This window comes from Notechis scutatus, chromosome 2 (assembly GCF_049901735.1).
Source record: "Notechis scutatus isolate UNSWTSFEM ecotype Mainland chromosome 2, rNotScu1.2, whole genome shotgun sequence".
NCBI classification, from domain to species: domain Eukaryota; kingdom Metazoa; phylum Chordata; class Lepidosauria; order Squamata; family Elapidae; genus Notechis; species Notechis scutatus.
The window spans coordinates 4,157,101-4,178,252 of record NC_142010.1 but is presented as its reverse complement, the minus strand read 5'-3'; the positions used below and the strand labels follow the sequence as shown (position 1 = coordinate 4,178,252).

At 39.3% G+C, this 21,152-nt stretch overlaps 1 protein-coding gene across 1 annotated transcript; it reads right to left on the bottom strand.

Annotated features, from left to right (window-relative positions):
* Positions 1 to 487: 487 nt before the first annotated feature.
* Positions 488 to 20,270, bottom strand: LOC113428369 (E3 ubiquitin-protein ligase TRIM39-like). The gene is given in 8 exon segments (XM_087953979.1): positions 488 to 966; positions 1,823 to 1,933; positions 3,219 to 3,337; positions 15,297 to 15,319; positions 17,725 to 17,955; positions 18,511 to 18,606; positions 19,839 to 20,013; positions 20,015 to 20,270. Coding segments are annotated over 8 exon segments (1,473 nt in total). The 5' UTR covers positions 20,254 to 20,270.
* Positions 20,271 to 21,152: the final 882 nt, after the last annotated feature.

Genomic DNA, 21,152 nt, shown 5'->3' with positions numbered 1-21,152 from the left:
ATAAAAAGACAGAAGTAGCAGTAGGATTTGTAAAAAAAACACCCCTGTAAGGCTGTAAAGCTTATATTGAGTCTAATAGCTGCTGAAGCCCTGCTAGGGTTTGTTGGGATGATGACAATTATATGCATATTTAAAAGGAAACAGAAAAAAATGGGGGAGGAAAGAAAAAAACAGGGAAAGATTACAGAATACACTGAGTTAATGGGAACTTCCACAATCATTGATGGCAACTAAACATTAAACAAACAAGGCTGATACAGAAATGAGAGAGTTATGACAGACATCTAAAACCATGATTTATGGGTTTAGCTGTAAGATAAGGTATCTTTAATATTGATACACCTGAAGACATGATGCTAAAACCTATGAGGTTTCTAAGACATCTCTTCTTTTTTTTAATTCAGAGAAATTTAAATGATGGTCAGGTTATTTCTCTCTAGATCAATTGATTGATCCACTCCTTCAATTTACAAGGCCACCTAACCTGTTAGGGGAATGTCATGCAGGTGCCTTCATACAAATAGAAACAGGGCAGGAGGGTCTCTCCAACCAAGGAAGCATCTGAGAATGTATGGAGCAGAGCTGCGGTCCTGGCATCAAAGAAGCTCACTTGACCCCCTTCGCAATTGAGAGAGATCCGGATTCTCGTGGGCCTCTCAGACAGGACCAGTTCAAAGCGTTTTGACGGAGAGACGGCCTTGTATTTCCCTTCCCATCCCCAAATCCGCCACTGCCTGGTCTTCACATGAACATCTTTAAAGTTCACTGGCTTGCTGGTAACCCCTACACTCCATCCTCTTGTACCGCCTACAATAACATCCCAGAAATGTCGCCCTGATGAGAACATCTGACAGCCAAGGACAGAACGATTACAGAACAATCCATTAAGTCCTGTGATACTTTTTCCATCTTCGGAGATCTTAAGGCAGTCAGGATCGGCTGTGTCTGGATCCAGAGTTACATTCACTGTAAGGGGGAAGGGGAGGAAGGAAGGAAGGAAAAGGACAAGAGCTTCAGCTGCAGGCCTGGTGTGTGAAAAGAACAGAACAGAACAACAGCTTTATTTGGCCAAGTGTGTATCAGTCACACAAGGAATTTGTCTCTGCTGTATAAGCTCATATTGTACATATTAATGGAAAAGAATAGTTCACAAATCATACAATCATTAAAGTTTCCTGGTATCTAAGGTATATTAAGGTATTTAATCCTATATTTTTCTTTTTTGTTAATCTATGTTTCTCTTAAGGTTACTGGCATCACAGCTTAAAATAGCAAGCAGTTGCAATTCCTATCATTCATATTTACCTTCCTGTAGTTGAAGTCCCCTTTCCAGGGTATCTGGGGAAGAAAAGAGGGGGATTCAGCATCTCATCACTGGAATTGGAGCAACAGAAGGGCCTCCCTCAGATACCCTGGTTTGCTTTCCTTGGACTCAAATCAGGAAATAAGGAAGAAGGAAAGCTACAAGCTAAAATGTCGTTGGTGGCTATATATCAGGGGTGCCAAGCCCCATTTCATTGAGGGCCGCATCAGGGTTTTGTTTGACTTCAGAGGGCTGGGGTGGGTGTGGCCATATGTGGGCGTGGCTTGGTGGGAGTGACACGAGACTTGTGTAGGGGGGGCTCCTGTGGTGACCAAGGGGTAAGGCAGGACTTCCCTCAGACTCTCCCTCTCTCATTATACTCTCCTTCCTTCCTTCCTTTTCTTTTTCCTCCCCTCTTCATTCTAACATCTTCCTTCCCCTCTTTCTTTATTTTTCCTTCCTTGCCTCTCTTCCCATCTTTTCTTCTTTCTCCTTCTCTTTCCCTTTCTCCTTTCCTGCCCCTTCTTGCATGCTCAAATGCATGAGAGAGAGAGTGGGGGGGCAGGATCCAAGTGAGAATCCAAGAAACCTCAGCCAAGCCACCAGTCCCTTTTCTGTGACAAGTAGAATCTGTTGAAAAGAAGGACACGTTTAATTACCCCTCTGGGGAATGTAACCCAGAAAGGGGGTGGGAGTGGGGATAGGATTTTCTGAATAGACTCAGAAAGAAAAGAAAAAGTGAGTTGAGAAGCAACTCAAGGAAAGTTGACTGTGGAACAACAAAGCAAATTGCAAGGGCTCCTTGAGCAAAAGTCACAGCAGGGGAAACGCCAGAGGAAGAAAGAAAAGGAGACTCAGCCCAGAAAAGGCAGCCAAGGGAACGGCCCAAGCAAGGAGAGAAACCCTTCTGGCTATAGGAAGAAAGTACAATGGGTGCAAACTAGAAAGTGCAGTGAAAAGTTGGGGTTAGAAAAAGGCTGAAGGAGAGAAAGGAAAGAATTGCAGGTAAGGAGAAGATCATCTTGCCTTGACTAGTTGTAGGCAAAATTCTGATAGACTAAAGCTGCCTAAAGTTGAGTCTGTATAGCCTCAAGGATCCCTTCTGTTGTCCTCTCTGCCACCAAACCAGAAGTCTTCCAGTCCTCCCAACGAGTGTCAGAGAAGCAAAAGGGGGGAGAGAGGAGAGGGAGGGGAAATATCCCAATTCAGAAACCCCTTGAACCTTCCAGTGCAAAGAATCATATCACCTGCCCAATTTCACTGCCTTAAGAAACTGACCCTGGAAGAGGGGTTTCCTTGCAACTGGAGTTTGTAATCCAGTCCGCAGTTTGTTTGTTTTTAAACTGCTTTTCTCATTCCTGTGCCATCCATATTTCTTCTGTGACAGAGTGTCTCCCTGCACCTCATATTTGGACTCTGCTCTCTTTGGCCACCTCCTTCTTCGAAAAAACGCTTTCCTGACCAATTCTTTTCCTTCTGATTGCTGCCTGTGTTCCCAACTACAACCGTCATAAATATGAACCCGTCCTCAAGCACCCAAAAGTAAATCACATGGGTTGTGGAGATGATACAATGGTCATAACTGTGAAAAATGGTCATAAGTCACTTTTTCAGTGCCATTCTAACTGAACAGTCACTAAGCGAACTGTTGTAAGTTGAGAATTGCTTGTAAAGGGTCAACTATGAGTAGCTAATGGTTCCCATTTTTAGGTAGCACATCTGTAATGGGAGCAACCAGAAAGCTCCTCTTCCCCTCCTGGTGCCAAGACACAAGGCATTTTCCCCCAGAGAAATGAGGATCTCTCTTCCACTCATCCTGAAATTGATCCCTCTTTGATCCCCCAGACAGTGATCCAGAATCTCTCTTGGATGCTCAAAATGTCATCCAGTAAAACCCCAGTGGCTATTTTTTTACCTCTCCATTTTTTCATGGCATTTTTCAGAAGCGGAATTACATCACTGCAATCCCAGATTGTCCACTTCGGCTCTAGAAGTAAATCCACCGGATTCTCATATGTTTCCTTAGCCTGGAATCTGGCAAGACAAAAGAACAGAATAACAGAGTTGGAAGGTCATCTAGTCCAACCCCCCAACTGCCCAAGCAGGAGACCCGACACCGTTTCTGACAGATGGCAGTCCAGCCTCTTCTTGAAAGCTTCTCGTGATGAAGCCCCCACAACGTCTGAAGGCAAAGCTGTTTCATGGGTTCATTCTCCTCAGTCAGAAAATTTCTCCTTATTTCTAGGTCGAACCTCTCTTTGATCAGTTTCCATCCATTACTCCTTGTCTGGCCTACAGGTGCTTTGGAAAACAGCTTGACCCCTTCCTCTCTGTGGCAGCCCCTCACATACTGGAACACGGCTATCGTGTCTCCCTGGCCCTTCTCTTCCCTGGACTAGCCATGCCCAGTTCCTGTAACCGTTATCAACCTGCCAATAGAAGCAGCTTCCTAAAGCATCAGACGGTGCTTGAGGATTGGATAGCTGTAGGATCCGGTCTGGGTTGGTTACCAGAGGTTTTGTCTTCTGAGCTTTTGGACCCAGGCTGGAGCCCCTCCTCAGGGAACTTCTCTCTCCCTCGCCAGAATGTGTGCCCTGGGCTGTTCTACACATTGTGTTTATGTGGTCCCTGGTTGTGTGTGGCTTTCACTGGTTAAGTGGGGTGTTGATGGCCACCTATTAATTCACAGAATGCCTTTTTCTTGTGTGGCCCCGTCCTTGGCTCCTAAGTACCTGGTAAGCTGGTGGTAAATCAGCACTCCTGTGGACTGACAAGGGCCCCCGTTTCCCAGGCTTCGGTCATTTCTCTGGCCAGCTATTCAAATATGGGCACCATGGTGACCCAGTGGACCCCGATCCAGAACTTCACTCATCCACCTTCATCAAGTTAAACAAGAGATCTAGTGGAGGCCACTAAGTTTCAGTTTTGGGCTCCCTACTCTTGAACATTCTTGTGGATCTCTTGGCCAAAACAATGGATTGTATCTTACCAAATGACCGATGACTAATAGGGGTGACATAGATAATTAGATGATGGATTTAACATTCAAGCGTTTTACAATGAATTTCTTAAAAGAAGAGAAACAGAGATAGAAAAAGAGATTACTCCAACCGAATTTCAAGAAATGGGAAAAGAAGAAGGTGCAGTAGGTGGACAAGCGGAGACTAAAGAACAACGTGAAGTAAGATCAACGAGAGCGGTTAGACCTAAATATAAATCATAATCATGGAGGAAAAAAAATTGATTTCTTTGAATATAAATGGACTGAATTCAGCTACTAAAAGAAGGAAAATCTTTCATAAAATAGAGAAATTAAAATTTGACATAATCTGTCTACAAGAAGTACATATTAAAGAACAACATCAACAATTATTGGTTCGACCGAAGATAGGGAAAATGTTTACTTCTTTGACACATTGTAAGAAAAGAGGCGTGGTTTTGTATATTAAAGAAATCATTCCAGCAAAACTGATCTATAAGGATGAAGAAGGAAGAGTACTAATGGTTGAAATAGTGGATAATAATACAAAAATACTCTTGGTTGCAATCTATGCCCGAATGATAAACAAAATGGATTTTATAAAAAATTACATATGAAAATAATTGAATTGGACTATGCTAATTTATTTATAATGGGAGATTTTAATGGAATTATAGACAATGAACTGGACTATTCAGCAAAAACAATACGACAAAATAGGAGGACCCTCCCTAAATCTTTTTCGAAATGATAGAGGAACTAAATTTAAAAGATATATGGAGGAAAGAAATACTAAGACTCAACAATACACTTTTTATTCGAATAGACACTCATCATGGTCCAGAATAGATATGATTTGGACGTCAACAGAATTATTATCTAATATTCAAGAAATAAACATCGAAACAAGTACATGGGCAGACCATAATCCATTGACAATTAAATGGAAAGGACAAAAAAGAAGATCTAGATGGACATTAAATAATACTATTTTAAAGGAAAAAGATTTTATACAATGGATAGAAAAGAACTGGCCTTCTTCTTTAATGAGAACAGAAAAGAAGATACTTCAATGCAGAATGTCTGGGACACAATGAAGGCTTATGCAAGAGGATTGATAATGGATTATACAAAGAAAAAGAATATTAGAAAGAGGCAAATGATTAAAATTTTAGAAGAGGATTATAAAAAATTGGAAAAAGAATTACAGAGAACACCGCAGAAAAAAGATATTAAATTTAAAATGGACATAATTAAACATAAAATGGACCAAACAGAGAAAGAAGAATTGGCGCAAAAAAATTAGAAGTGCTAAACAGAACTACTTTGAAGATGCAAATAGGTCAGGTAGATGGTTAGCATATAAATTGAGAAAAGAGAAAGAATCCAAGAAAATACTACAATTAATGGATGAACAAGGCCAAGTCTGTTATGGTAATAAGGAGAAAAAGAGAATTATTCGAGACTTTTATGCACAATTATATAAGCAGGAGGATCTTGATGAGGGGAAAATCAAACAGTACCTACAAAATGCCCAACTACCCAAGATACCGGACGAAACTGGGAAAATGTTAGAAAATCCTATAACAATGATGGAATTAACTGAAGCACTTAATAGACAGAATAACGGGAAAGCACCAGGACCAGATGGCTTTCCGGCAGAATTTTACAAAACACTACAAGAATCGTTGAGTATCTCATTGTTAGAAATTATGAATGAAGTTATGATAAACAAGAAAATGCCTAAAACATGGTCGAAGCTTATATTACACTCATCCCAAAAGAAGGGGCTGACCCACTACAAATTAAGAACTATAAATTAATTATAAATTTATTAATTATAAATTAAGACCCATTTCTTTATTAAATGCAGATTATAAAATCTTTGCTTCAATTTTGGCAGAAAGGCTTAAAAAATACTTAAATAATTTTATTCATCCTGATCAAATGGATTTTTACCAAAGAGACAAATTAAAGACAACATGAGAGTAATTCTGGATACTTTGGAATACTATGAGCACATCCTGAAAAACAAATGGCTTTGATATTCTTAGATGCCCAAAAAGCATTTGATAACGTGAATTGGAAATTTATGTTATTATTACTGGAACAGATGGGTTTTGCTAGAAAATTTATTCAAGCAATAGAAACTATATATTATAAGCAGACAGCCAAAGTGATGATAGACGGAGAATTTACAGATTCTATTAATATTAAAAAGGCACAAGACAAGGATGTCCATTATCCCCTCTGCTATTTGTATTGACTTTGGAAGTGCTAAACAGAAATATTAGAGAGGACACAAGCATAAAAGGAATGAAAGTTAAAAAGGAGGAATTTAAGTTGCAAGCCTTTGCAGGACGACTTGGTCTTTATTTTGGAAGACCCTTTAGAGACAGCTTTAAAATTACTGGAAAAGATAGAGACATATGGTGAGATGGCGGGCTTGAAAATAAATAAAGAGAAAACAAAGATTTTGACAAAAAACATGTTATTGAGACAAAGAGAAGAGTTGGCAGACCTATTGAAAATTCAAGTTACGAATAAAGTTAAATACTTGGGGATAATTTTGACTTCAAGATGTATTACATTGAAAGAGAATAACTATATCAAACTTAAACAGCAGATAGCATCCGACTTGAAAAAGTGGGAAAATCTACAATTGTCTTTGATAGGTAGAATTTCAACAATTAAAATGAATATTCTACCTAGAATTTTATATTTGTTTCAAACAATACCAATCAAGCTAAGTAAGGACTATTTTGAAGAATTAAATAAAATTGTGTTGAAATACATATGGCAAGGTAAGAAAGCGAGAATTAAATTAAAACTTTTACAGGATGCTAGAATTAGAGGAAGATTTGGCCTTCCTAACTGGGAGTTGTATTATCAAGCTGCAAACTTAATGTGGGCTAAAGAATGGATAACATTAAGAAAGACTAGATTATTGACATTGGAAGGACATGACTTATTGATGGGTTGGCACGCTTTTTGTGGTATAAAGGAACTAAATCGCAGGGCTATTTTAGAAGGCACTATATACGGGAATCGTTATGGTTGAATTGGGAGAAAATTAAGAAACAATGTTATTTGAAAATACCAGTTTGGTTATCAACTATCGAAGCTTTTTCCTATCCTATAGTTTATAAGAAGGAACAAACAGATATGGGGAAATATTGGATGAAAAGGGTGAACTTAAAGCGATGCAAAAGTTAGAAGAACAAGATATAAAGATGAGTTGGTTTTCATATGCTAAATACACTCAAGGTATCTTAAAGATTCTAAAACAGAAGGATTTTATGATAAATTGACTGACTTAGATAGGATTTTGACAGGTTCTGATGAAAAGGTGATTAAAAAACTATATAGTCATTTGTTGGAAATTAAACTAGAGGAAGAACAAGTCAAAGAAACAATGATTGCTTGGGGAAAAACTTTGGATATGGGATTGATTTGGAGAAATGGCAAAAATTGTGGTCTCAAAATTATAAAATGACAATGTCAACAGCATATAAAGAAAACTTGTATAAGATGTTTTACAGGTGGCATTTTCCCCCGACAAGAATAGCAAGAATGTTCAAGAACAAATCTGAAAAATGCTGGAAATGTCATCAGACTCCTGGCTCATATTACCACATGTGGTGGACTTGTGAGGACGTAAAAAAATATTGGACTAAAATTCGCATGTGGTTGGAAAAAATGACAAAGGAACATATAGATTTGAAACCAGAGATTTTTTTATTGGGAATCTTACCTGATACATTTAATAAAAATTTAAAGTACCTGATTGTAAATGTATTAACAGCGGCTAGGATTGTATTTGCTAAAAATTGGAAAAGTGAGAAAATACCATTAGAGGAAGAAATCATTAAGAAAATATTGAACTGTGCTGAAATGAGTAGATTGACATTTGAAATTAGAGAGCAAGAAGATAAACAATTTTATGAAATTTGGGATCTTTTTTACCAATGGTTAGATAATGCAATATAATAATAGAATACTTAGAAACTTAGGAAATGATGAATATATATATTTCTTTTTTTTTTTTCTTTTTTTTTTCTCTTGGCTTTGATAACATTTTTAGAATATTTCACTACGATAGACTTGGTATGATTTTATGATTCGTAATAAGATAAGCTAAATAAATTATAGTTATCTCGTTTAAGTATGAATTACTAAAATCAGTTAAATGATTGTTTAATAACAATATTAGGATATACAATTGTTGATTGATAATATGAGTTACTATGTAATATAACTACTATGATGGATATGAAATAGATGCACAAAAAGGAGTGATAAACCAACCGATGCACTGTCTGTAAATATATGAAGAATAATGATGTTTTTATGTCATGTCTTAGGTTGTTTGTGTTTTTGTTTGTTGTTAAAATCAATAAAAAAAACCTTTTTTTAAAAAAAAAAAAACAAGGACAAATAGGCTGAAAATCAGCTTCTATCCCAGAGCAGTAACTATGTTGAATTCTACTGTATAACGCAATACTAATGCAGCATCAAGAGTTTTTAATTCAATTGTGTAGAATGTGAAGGATGTCTGGGATTTTTTTGTTATTATTATTGCATAGTTAGCCAGATGTTCGGACTGGGTTTGGCATTTTTGTCTACCTATCGAGTCCTTACTGTTAGGTATAACATTGATACCCAACAAGGTTTGGGTGGATAAATATATAAACTAAGGTATCATAGTTTAAGTGTTTGTAACTTTAAGCACCACACTGCATGTAATTAGCCAATTAAGGGTGCGGTTAGAAACTGCAATAAGAGGAAGCAGGAGAAAGCTTATTGCCTGCTGCCTATTGCCTACTGCCTACTGTTTTACTGTTTACCGTTTGCTGTTTACTGCTGGATACAACTGTTTACTACTGTTTTACTGCGACTGTCTACTGTTTGATCGTTCTACTGAATATCCAGCGTTATCCTCTGGAGAAAGGCATCGGAGGAGGAGAAGATATCTTTATCGGCTGATAAAGATATAGTAAGGACTATTATCTGGACTGAGTTAGTGAGTCTTACTGAATGGATATATTGTGAATGACATACGGACTGATTGACAATGCTTAAACTCTAACTGGATTAAAAACTATTTAAACTACAAACAGTGTTTGTGTTCAGTGTGTGTATACTCTAAAACCCTTCCTCTCTCATTTGGCTGCCTGGCTTGACTGCTGCTGCATACTCTGCTAGGGGTTTATCCCCAAACACTAACAATGGTTATGGGCCCAGCTGCACAGTCTAACTAACCAGAATATAGCAGTGAGAGTTGGTGTGAGTTGCACATTACTGTAAAAACAAACTGTTTTATTAGTTTAAAATAGTCATATATCTGAAGAGTAATGGCACAAGTAAATCTACCACATCTGTCCCTGATATCCAGACTGGATGGAACAAACTATGTTTCATGGTCAATGAAATGTAGTTTACTTCTACATAAAGAAGGTTTGTGGGACATAATAACAAACCCACCAGATGTGAGTAGCTGGGATCCTGATAATGAAGAGGATAACCAAAAGTTACAAGACTATAAACGGAAGAATGAGCAGGCTTTATGCATCATAGGACTGACTCTCTGTGACCAGCAGCTTGTCCATATTCGTGGAGAAGAAAATGCTGCAAACTGCTGGGAGAACCTCAGGAAGATATATGTTCGGGACAGTGTAGGAGCACATATAAATCTTACACGGAAGCTGTTTCGAACACATCTTCAAAGGAATGGAGATATGTTAGCTCATTTAAACTGTATGAAGAGCATTTTTCAAGAATTACAAGAAAAGAGCTTATCTTTAATGAGCTGCAACAAGTATACATTATATTATCTTCATTAGATCAAAGCTATGATGACTATGTGACTTCGTTGGAATTATTGCCTAAGGATAGCCTCTCATTAACTGAGATTACAGGCAGGCTACTAGAAGAAGCCAGAAGAAGGTGTGAACGTGACCAGCTGAGAGATGATAAATCTAAGAAAGAAGAGAAATTATCTTCAAAGTTTGATAGAAACCAGCTTAGTAAAGGAAAGCACCGGAAGAAGAGAATTTATCTTCGACAGCATACACAATTAAAAAGTGTTTTAATTGTGGAGGAAGAGGACATTTGGCAAGTTTTTGCAAAAGGGAAAAAGCCAGAATGTAAAAAAGCCCAAGAAAGCCTTTAAACTAACCATGTTTAGCAACTGTGATGTGAAGAATGATTTATGGGTGGTGGACAGTGGTGCATCCCACTGCATCACGAGAGATAAGACAAAATTTGTAAAAATGTCTACAAGCTCTCAACATATATCACTTGCTAATGGCTGGAACCTGAAAGCGAAAGAAGGTACTGCACATTGTCCGTACATAAATCAGGATATAAAAATGTTGTATGTACCGCAACTAAAGTTCAACTTGCTTTCTGTAAGGGTATTAGCCAAACTAGGTTATGTAATTACATTAAAAAATAATAATTGCATAATTGAGAAGGATAAAAAAAAGGGTAACTGCAGCTTTAAATGGAGCGTTATCGTCTTAGATCAGGGGTCCCCAACCACCGGTCCGCATGGACCGGTACCGGTCCGCTGAACAAGTCCTACCGGGCCGCTGGTTGCTGGCGCCGCCATCTTTTTGATGAAAAAGTGCTTCCGGTGAGCTTTTCGGGTAGAAAGCTCACCGGAAGCACTTTTTCATCAAAGATTGCGCCAGCGCTTCGGTGAGCTTTTCGGGTAGAAAGCCATTTCTACCCGGAAAAGCTAACGAGCGCTACGCCGCCATCTTTTGATGAAAAGTGCTTCCGGTGAGGTCACGGAAGCACTTTTTCATCAAAAAGATGGCGGCGCCCAGCTGATGCGGTGCCGGGCGCGGCGCCCAGCTGATGCCAGTACCGGGCCGCGGCATAAAAAAGGTTGGGGATCACTGTCTTAGATGATAGTAAGAAAGGGGAGGCACAGACTGTATTTAACAATATAAAGCCTCATAATGAATGTATCCATTTATTGCATAGGCATTTGGGGCATGTAAATTTTAAAATGCTAAAACGTACAGTAGAGTTATCTGATGGAATAAGGTTAAAACCTTGTGATAAATATTTACGTTGTAATGTTTGCTGTGAAGATAAGAGCAAAGTATTGCCTGCAAATAGGTTAAATGGTTTCAAAACCAAAGAACCTTTAGAAGTGATATTTGCAGACATCATAGGTCCAAAGAAACCCAGTATGGGGGTGCTCGATATATACTGAGCATTATGGACCACCATTCTAGATATGGGTTTTGCTACTTAATGAAGAGCAAAACTGAAACATATAAACATTTTTTCAACTGGCTTAAATTTGCAGAAAGAAAGACTAAACGGCAACTGATAACCCTGGTGACAGATAATGGTACGGAATTTGTTAACAACAAATTCCAGAACAGACTAAAGGTAGCTGGAATAGAGCACAAAAGTCTGCACCATACAGGCCACAACACAACGCATTCATAGAGAGAAGAGGCCAAACACTACAGGCAATGGTTAGAACAATGTTAACTGATTCTGGATTACCTGATTCTTTGTGGGGGAGGCTACAATGTGTGCTAATAACATATTGAACAACGTTGTTAACACAACGACTGGTGAAATACCATTCACCAAGTGGCATGGCAGGAAACCTGACCTAAGTTACCTGCACACATTTGGTGCACCAGCATGGGTGCATATCCCTAAACAACTCAGGCATAAAGGGCAACACAGAGCTAAACGATTTTTCTTCGTTGGTTACCAGGCAAACCATAGGGCATATAGATTTTGGGAGAAAGGCACATCTAAGGTGTTATGTAGTGCTAGTGCCCAATTTCTAGAGCACGTAGGATGGGAGAAGTTAGAACAGGATACCAATAAAGAAGTAATTATTGAATCCTATAGAAATCCCATTAGTTATCCCTGTAACTTTAAGAATAAAGTAAAGAGAGAAATACAGGAAGAAATAGAGCCCATAAAGGAAGAAATAGATCCAACAGCTGAGCAGGATGAGGAAGATGAACAGGTAGTAGTTCAAAAAAGTCCTCCTGCAAGCCCTGTAATTCCCAGAAGAACTACACGAATATCTAGACCGCCTGATAGGTACCAGGCTAACACAGTGTGCCAGATTAATAGAGTTCCATGTACTGTAGATGAAATAAAAATGTATCCTACTAAGGATAAAGAAAGTTGGTATGCAGCAATGAATAAGGAACTGAACTCATTAAAGAATATGAAAGTATATGAGAATGCGAGATTACCTGTAGATATGAAGTCCATTGGCTGCAAATGGATTTTTAAGGTAAAATCTGATAAAGATGGAAATATAATCCATAAGGCACGATTAGTAGCCCAAGGTTTTAGACAGAATGCCAATGACTATGATGAGGTGTTTGCACCTAGTCTTAAGGCAGCAACCTTGAGGGCAGCTTTAGTGTGGGCAGCTAGTAAAAATATATAATTAACCACCTAGATGTGGAAACCGCTTACTTGCACGCCCCATTAAGACACACTATATATATGAAAAAACCTGTTGGAATTAAAGGTGAAATAATAGATAATAATGATTGTTGGTTGTTTAAAAAAAGCCTCTATGGTCTTAAACAATCAGCCTATGAATGGAACCAGTATATTGTAAAGGAACTAAACAATATAGGATTCAGAGCTGGGTTAGCCGATCCATGTCTATTTAAGAGGGAGACAAATGGCAAAATATCATTATTATTATTGTTCACTGATGATATTGCATTGATTACTGAAACTAATGATGAGGCCAATAAAATAATAGCATCATTAGGAAAGAAAATAAAGATTAAGCAATTAGGGGAGATAAAAAAATATCTCGGTTTAAATATACAGAAAACACAGAAAGGCTTTAAGATATCTCAGGAAGATAAGATATGCAAATTGCTAATAGATTATAAAATGGAGCTTTGTAAGTCGGCTAAGACTCCAATGAGTCAGGAGTTTAGCAACACTGATGCACAAAGCCCGGGGTTTGATAAGGTAATTTATCAATCATTAATTGGTAGTTTGTCTTATATTAGCAATTGGTCTAGACCAGACATATCGTACAGTGTGAATCAGTTAGCTCGTTTCAATTCTGCACCAAGTGAAAGACACTGGATTGCAGCTAAAAGAATATTAAGATATCTTAAAAAGACAATGAATTATTCATTGTATCTAGAGCCAAAAGGTGATCTCATTCTGAGTGCTTATGCTGATGCTAGTTTTGCATCAGAAAGAGACACAAGAAAGTCGACTTCAGGAACAGCCATAATGCTCGGTAAGACATTAATAGGTTGGAAGTCAATAAGACAACAGCATATAAGTTTGTCAACTATGGAGGCAGAATTCTCCTGTTTATCGCTATTATGTACAGAATTGATTATGTATAAGCAAATGATGAATGATATAGGCATAACTGTGAATTATCCTATAATTATACATGAAGATAATCAGGCAGCAATTCAAATGGCCACAAATATTGCAGTCAAAACTAGGAGCAAACATACAGATTTAAGGTACCTAAACGTTAGACAATCTGTGAGAAGTAAAATGATACAGCTGGAGTACTGCATGTCGGAGGACAATGTGGCTGATAATTTTACAAAAGCCCAAGGTGCCAGGAAGCACCAGGAGTGTTGTGAAAACTATGGGGTTAGATTGTAAAGGTATTATATATTTATATCACCCAAAAGGGGAGAATGTTAGGTATAACATTGATACCCAACAAGGTTTGGGTGGATAAATATATAAACTAAAAGTATCATAGTTTAAGTGTTTGTAACTTTAAGCACCACACTGCATGTAATTAGCCAATTAAGGGTGCGGTTAGAAACTGCAATAAGAGGAAGCAGGAGAAAGCTTATTGCCTGCTGCCTATTGCCTACTGCCTACTGTTTTACTGTTTACCGTTTGCTGTTTACTGCTGGATACAACTGTTTACTACTGTTTTACTGCGACTGTCTACTGTTTGATCGTTCTACTGAATATCCAGCGTTATCCTCTGGAGAAAGGCATCGGAGGAGGAGAAGATATCTTTATCGGCTGATAAAGATATAGTAAGGACTATTATCTGGACTGAGTTAGTGAGTCTTACTGAATGGATATATTGTGAATGACATACGGACTGATTGACAATGCTTAAACTCTAACTGGATTAAAAACTATTTAAACTACAAACAGTGTTTGTGTTCAGTGTGTGTATACTCTAAAACCCTTCCTCTCTCATTTGGCTGCCTGGCTTGACTGCTGCTGCATACTCTGCTAGGGGTTTATCCCCAAACACTAACACTTATCAATGACCTGGGATGGGCAAATCTGGATGTCTGATGGTGCTACAGATATCGCCGCAGGATCGAAGCTGTTCCAAGTAAAGCTGCCTTCTGCAATTGACTGATGGCAAATTTGTCAATGCCAATGGTGTTCAAGTGGTGCTCCAGTTCTTTTGGGACTACCCTGGCTTGCCTTTGCCATAGTTGTTCTATTTCTATTTGTTTTATTATTATTATTTATAGTTTTCTTATGTATGATGTACACTGAAGATGGCATTTAATTTCATTGTACGAGGTTCAATGACAATAAACTTAAACTTAAAGGTAATGCAATGAAATCACAGTTAACATCTGTCACAGTGTCCCTGTAATCCCAATTCGGGTGCTTGCCAACCAGCATGTATTTATGATAGTTGCATTACTTTGAACAGCTTACATCCTACAATGATACCTTTAAAACCATCAAACATCTGTCTCTTCTTGGGAAGGACTCAGTAGGTGGATAAAAATGCCAAATTCAGTCTAAAAATCAGGCTGACTTTGAAACCAACCATAATACTGGATCATATCAAACATTTCTAATTATATTGTGTTGAAGTTATCTGAGGAAATGTCTAAAAAGCCCTGAAGTACAATACATTCTCTTTATATTACAATACTGCTAAATACAACCAGAACTTTCTAAAATTGGAAAACTGCTGGAGGATCTGCAAATCTCTGAGACTGTAAAGAAAAGGGTGGATTCACTTACTTCTTCAAGATGCTTCCAATGTCCTAAAAAACAAAGAGACGAAGCATTGAAAGGAGCCTCTGCTAGGCTGAAAACTGCAGACACTAACAGACATATAAAGTACTTCCATTTTTTTAATGAAAAAACTCCCATTGCTCTTTTTCTCCAGCTGTTCAACCTTTTAGAGGTATTGTTTTTACTTTTTGCCTAAGAAAAATTATAACCCAGTTGAATCCAACACAATTACATATATATGTATGTATGTATGTATGTATGTATGTATATATGTGTGTGTGTGTTATATATATATATATATATATATATATATATATATATATATATATATCATTATATGTTAAACAATTCAGCTTTGTTCAGGTATTTTCCCACGTCAGTATAGTTGTGCTTTTAAAGTTGTAGCAACGTTTCGGCAGAATCTCATCTGCCATCATCAGGCTTCTGTATTGTGTTCGTCTGTGAGTCAGACTTTTACAGTGGTTCAGATTTAAATTTGGAGCTAGCCTATTGCTGTGCCAGAATGGATTTTTCTTCACCCTGATTGGTTGGGAGTCTTGGTCTGTGTTTATTGGTCTTGGAGTTTGCTGTGTTCTGCTTGATTGGTATTTCTAATATCTTCTGTCTATTCTGTGGCTTTTTTGTGTCTTGATTGGCTGGCAACATTGTGTTCCTGTATTCGAGGCTTTTAGTGCAGCTTGGCTCCGAGTAAATGGGCGGTTATCATTTGTTAGGAAGCTAGGTTTCATCTGGGTGCCTGGTTGGGGTGTGCTTGAGCTGGAGGTATCAGGGGGGATCTGTTTGTGCCCAGGTGTTTGCCTGGCTAGTGGTGTGGAGGTTTTTTTGTTTGTGAGTGCAGGCTTCCAAATGATTGACAGTCTGGTGGAATCATCTCTTGTATTCATGCTTTCTGGTCTTTTTTCAATCTCTATGGCTTCTCTGATGATTCTGTGGCTAGGGTTTTGGTGCCATTGAGGTTGATGCTATGACCTGTGCCTTTCATGTGTTGGACTAGTGAGGAAGTGTGTTCCAGCTTTTTTACTGCATTTTTGTGTTCATCCAGGCGGGTGCTTATTCTTCTATTGGTCTGTCCAATGTATGTGGCCGGGCATGATGCACAGGGGACTTCGTATATGCCTTGGTTTTCCAGGTCAATTTTATCTTTGGGGTTTCTAAGGATGGCTGCTATTTTTCTGTCTGTTTTTGAAGGCAGTCTTGATGTGATGCCTGTGTAGTATCTTACTGATTTTGTCTGTAGTACCTCTTATGTAGGGCAGGACAGCTGTTCCATAGGTCTGTTCATCTTCTAGGTCTCCATTATGTCTCAGTGTGTTTTTGTGGATCAAGCCGGTGATTTTGCACAACTATAATGACGTGGGAAAATACCTGAACAAAGCTGAATACCATACATCCATCCATCCATACATACATACATACATACATTTCGCATGGCCTGCTTTTTCTGTATTACATGATGTATCCTTAATTTAAGCCATTTAGTCCTTGATGAAATACTGTAGTTCATTTAGTGACTGTTCCTTTCCATAGAAAGAGTCCAAAAGATTACTAAATGAGGAGTTAAAAAAAGATTTTGAACCTTGTCAAGTGCAGCTAGAATGCAGACAAGGAAAGATATCTCAATCTCCACAAGAGAAGAAAGAATGGAAAAAGTGATGGCGCTAGAAAAATGAAAAAAAAAAAGACTGCTTTAATTAGATATGACCCATTATTTGTACTTGGAAGCTGCTTCTAAACTTTGTGCTCGAGATAGGAAAAAATGAACTCTCGATGCTTGATTTTGCTTCTTAGGCTAATTTGTTTTTATAGACATGGCTAATAATGACTAGATATGCAAAAATAAAAAGTTGAGGCTGTAATTTTATTTTGCATTTTACTGTGCAGAAAAAGAGATGTTTTCTATCCCTTTATCCTATACTTCTATCCCATTCTTATCCTTCTCCATTTCACTTATTTCTTTATCTTCATTTGTACTTTTCACTATTATATTTTTGATTAAATTTATGGAAAAAAAAGGAAAGAGTCAAAAAGAGTATTCTGTGGAGGAGCTAAAGTATGCAGAGCGGAGCAATGAAGACGATAAGGGCTCTGGAGGCCAAACCGTTCAATGAATTTGGTATGCTTAGCCTAACCAAGGGAAGGGTTAGGGGAGACACGACAGCCATCTTCCAATACTTGAAGGGCTCTCCTAGGGAAAAGGGCATGGATTTACTCTCCATAGCACCGGAGGGAATAACAAGAAGCAAGCCTCCCTGAGTTCTGGGTTATACATCACTGGAGGCTTTCAATAACAGTTTGGACAACCATTTTTTCAGGATGGAATAAGGACTCCTGCCTTGGGCAGAGGATTGGACTAGCCGACCTCCAAGGTCCCTTCCAGCCCAAGAATTCTATGATCTCCACTTCCTGTCCTGACCTGTAAGAGTTGGCTGGCTGGCTGCTGAAGCTTCTCCTCTATCTCCTGGATGAGATGGTCAAGAGAGCGCACTTCCTCCATGTGCTTGGCCAAACCCTTCTCCTTTCTTGCCATAATATCCTCCTCCGTCTCTTCCATTCTAGCCAGCAGAAGCTTCTTCTGTCCTTCCAACCAGAGTTGTAGTTCTCTGAATTCAGCCACTATATTTTTTTTTACTTTTTCAATGTGATCCTGGAACAAGAAAGGCATACTTTTATTTTAACTATTTTACTTAATTATTTTTATTTTAACTGCTATAACAATTAAAAGGATTCCCTTCCAGAACTGAGGTGGGAGACTTTCCTAAGGAGAAAAATAACCCTTTTGATATAAAAAAGGGCAGAGGGGAAGGTTTCTAAAAAGAAAAAGGTTTTGATTTAAATGATCTCTCATGAAAATTTTCTTGGCAATCAGAGATTCCAAAAAAGGAGACAGAAAAATGTTTGAGTTCACAATTTTTTTCAATAAGATGAAATACAGTTTGCATTTACTATGCCAACCAAACCCGTTGTAGAAAAGACGGCTCATGGGATAGCTGCATTTAACCCAACTGTGACTCATTCAGGCAATGGTGACATCTCAGTCCCCAGGTTAAGAACAAGTTCTGTGTCCTAATACTGTCTTTAGCTTGAATTTCCTTTAAGTCAGAACTTGTACTTGCAAACAGGCTGCCTATTATCCAAGATGGCGGATGGGGTTCTCCTTCCTATTAGCTCAGAAGCTCCTCAGCATTGGATCAATACTTACAAGCATCTCCTGCACTCTTTGCTCTGTGTCTCTTTTGTAAGTATCTATTTTTTCTTTCTGCTCCTTCTGAGCCTTCAGACAATCCTCCACCTTGATCTGAAGAGAAAATACAACTTTTGAGTTCCGTAAGAATTACATTGGAGGAAGACCCAGTTAGATGATAGATGCAATCCTCATAAATACATGGCAGTTGCCAAGCGTCCGAATTTTGATCATGTGACCACAGGGATGCTTGCAATGATCACAAGGGTGAAAAATCTTATGACACTTTTTCCATTGCTGTTGTAACTTCAAATCATCACTAAACGAATGGTTCTAAGTCCAAGGACTACCTGCAATGACATTAAATGGAGCTGCCCGAGTCTCCTGTTTGCAGTCATCCCAGAAGCATCACTGAGAAATGAAAGTTTGGGCTGATCCAGCAGGAGTGTTTTTCAGGGTCTGCACTCAAGATTTTGGGGGACTCCATGACAATTTGGCTCAAGAGCAAATGTGGAAAGGGAGCTGGCAAAGGGAGCCTATTTCTCCCTACAGGCAATTTCCTTTGCTAAGCAAGACAGGGACACTGCAACCATCATTAATACTTGCCATTTGCCAATCACCCCAATTTTGATGAGTGACCACAGAGAGGCTACAATGGTCATAAGTGTGAAAACAGTTGTAAGTCACTTTTTCAATGGTGTTCCAACTTTGAACAGTCAGAAATTGAATGGTCCTAAATTAAGGAATATGGGAAATCTGTCTTCAACAAATAGAGTATGAGAGGACGAAGCAGGAGGGAAGGTCTCAGGCTGGAATCAGGGGAAGTTTGTTAAAGGAATCTGGCCCAGGCAGAAAGCTGCAGGTGAGTGTAAGAAGACCAGGAACGAATGGGGGGACACTGCTGCCTAGCAACAAGAAAATAACAAGGTAGTTAGGAAGGACTCCAGTTAGGGAAGGATGCTAGCTAAGGCACATAGACATACACTTTGCAACTTACTATAATAAAACACACACCCTTTTTGATAAGAAAGCTTATTAGTATAAAATATGCAATTTATGAAGGAGGAGGAGAAAAGAAACTCATGTCAGGGAACCAATCTTAAATGTGTAAAATTTGTATTTGTAAATGGTTAGGGGTCTCGGCTTTTTTTAGCTGCTGGGATCCTTTTGCTGAAGTAGTTCAATTAAAGTTCTTTGAACCTCCTGTCTGGTTCTGATTGGGATCTGCTCAAGGCTAAACCCATTTTGCGGACAACAGAGGAAGCAAGTAAAGTGATCTAAGGATTGCCAGGAAAGCCAAGGATCTGGATGCCTCCCCGCAACGATTCCTCCTGGCTGATTCCTACCTGGTATTCCTGGAAAGCCTCCTCCGCAGGGATCACCGAGTGGCCCTCGTGCTCTTTGGATCGGTCGCAGACCACGCAGATGAGGGTCTCGTGGTCCTTACAAAAGAGCTTGAGGGGCTCCCGGTGCTTCGGGCAGAAGCTCCCCCCCTTCCTCGCCCGGATGGCGGCTGCATCCCCTGGCCACTTCAGCCACCCGCGCCAGCTGCCGGTTGGGGAGGACGCTGCGGGGCGCGAAGGTCTGTCTGCACTGGGGACAGGAAGCCTCCGATTCCGACGTCCCCCAACTGCGGGTCAGGCAGCCCCGGCAGAAGTTGTGGCCGCACTCCGGGATGAGCACGGGGTCCTGGAAAAGGTCCAGGCAAATGGAGCAGGTGGCTTCTTCCAGCAAATCCTGCAAGGAGGCTCCGGCCGCCATCGCCGCCTCCAAAAGGGAAGAGAAAGTTTAGTTTCGCTTCTTTTCCTCCAAATCAGGTGACGCCCTTTGGACTCCGCCCAGGCTGGAAACCGAAGTGAATGGTTGTTGCTCTTGCGGTCGTCTTCGCTGGCTTCTTAAAGAAGAACTGCAGTATTTTAAAAAGAACAAATTGGAGAGGAGGAAAAATTCGCGGGACGGACCCCGATCCATTATTATTGGCCCAACCAGCTCGTTAAAGGGAAAATTGTTTTAAAAACTGGAGAGAAGCAAATCCTTCAGACGAATCCCGATCTATTACAATTGACCCCAGCATCCTGTTAAAGAGAAAAAAAAAAAAATGGAGAGATGCCCCACCCCATCAATTATTGATCCAAACATTCTGCAAAAGGAGAGGTGGGGAAGTGTGGCCCCTTTATATGACTTGTGGATTTCAAGTGGGGTCTCCTGTTTGAGCAGGGGGCTAGACTAGAAGACCTCCAAGGCCCCTTCCAGCTCTAGTCTGATTGATTGACTGATTGATTGATTGATTGTCTTCAACTCCCAGATTTCGTGAGCCAGGTGGTTCAGAAATATTGGAAGTTGAACTCTGCAAATGATAAAAGGGCCACCGTTCCCCTCCCCTCCCCGTTAAAGGAAAAGATATTGAAAAATCCGGGGGAGAAAGAAACATCCATGGGACGGATTCCCGATCAATTATTCTTGATCCAACCAGCTTATTAAAGGGGGAAATGCTTTTAAATAACTAGGAAGAAGGAAAGATGTTATGGGACCAGAGAGAGCAAACTTGGAATGAGAGAGACAGTAAGAAGCCCTTGATAAAAGCCCAAATCTAATGCTGCAACGGATGGGATGTCTCAGAGATAAAGGGGAACAAGGGGGAGAAATTAAACTCTTTTCGG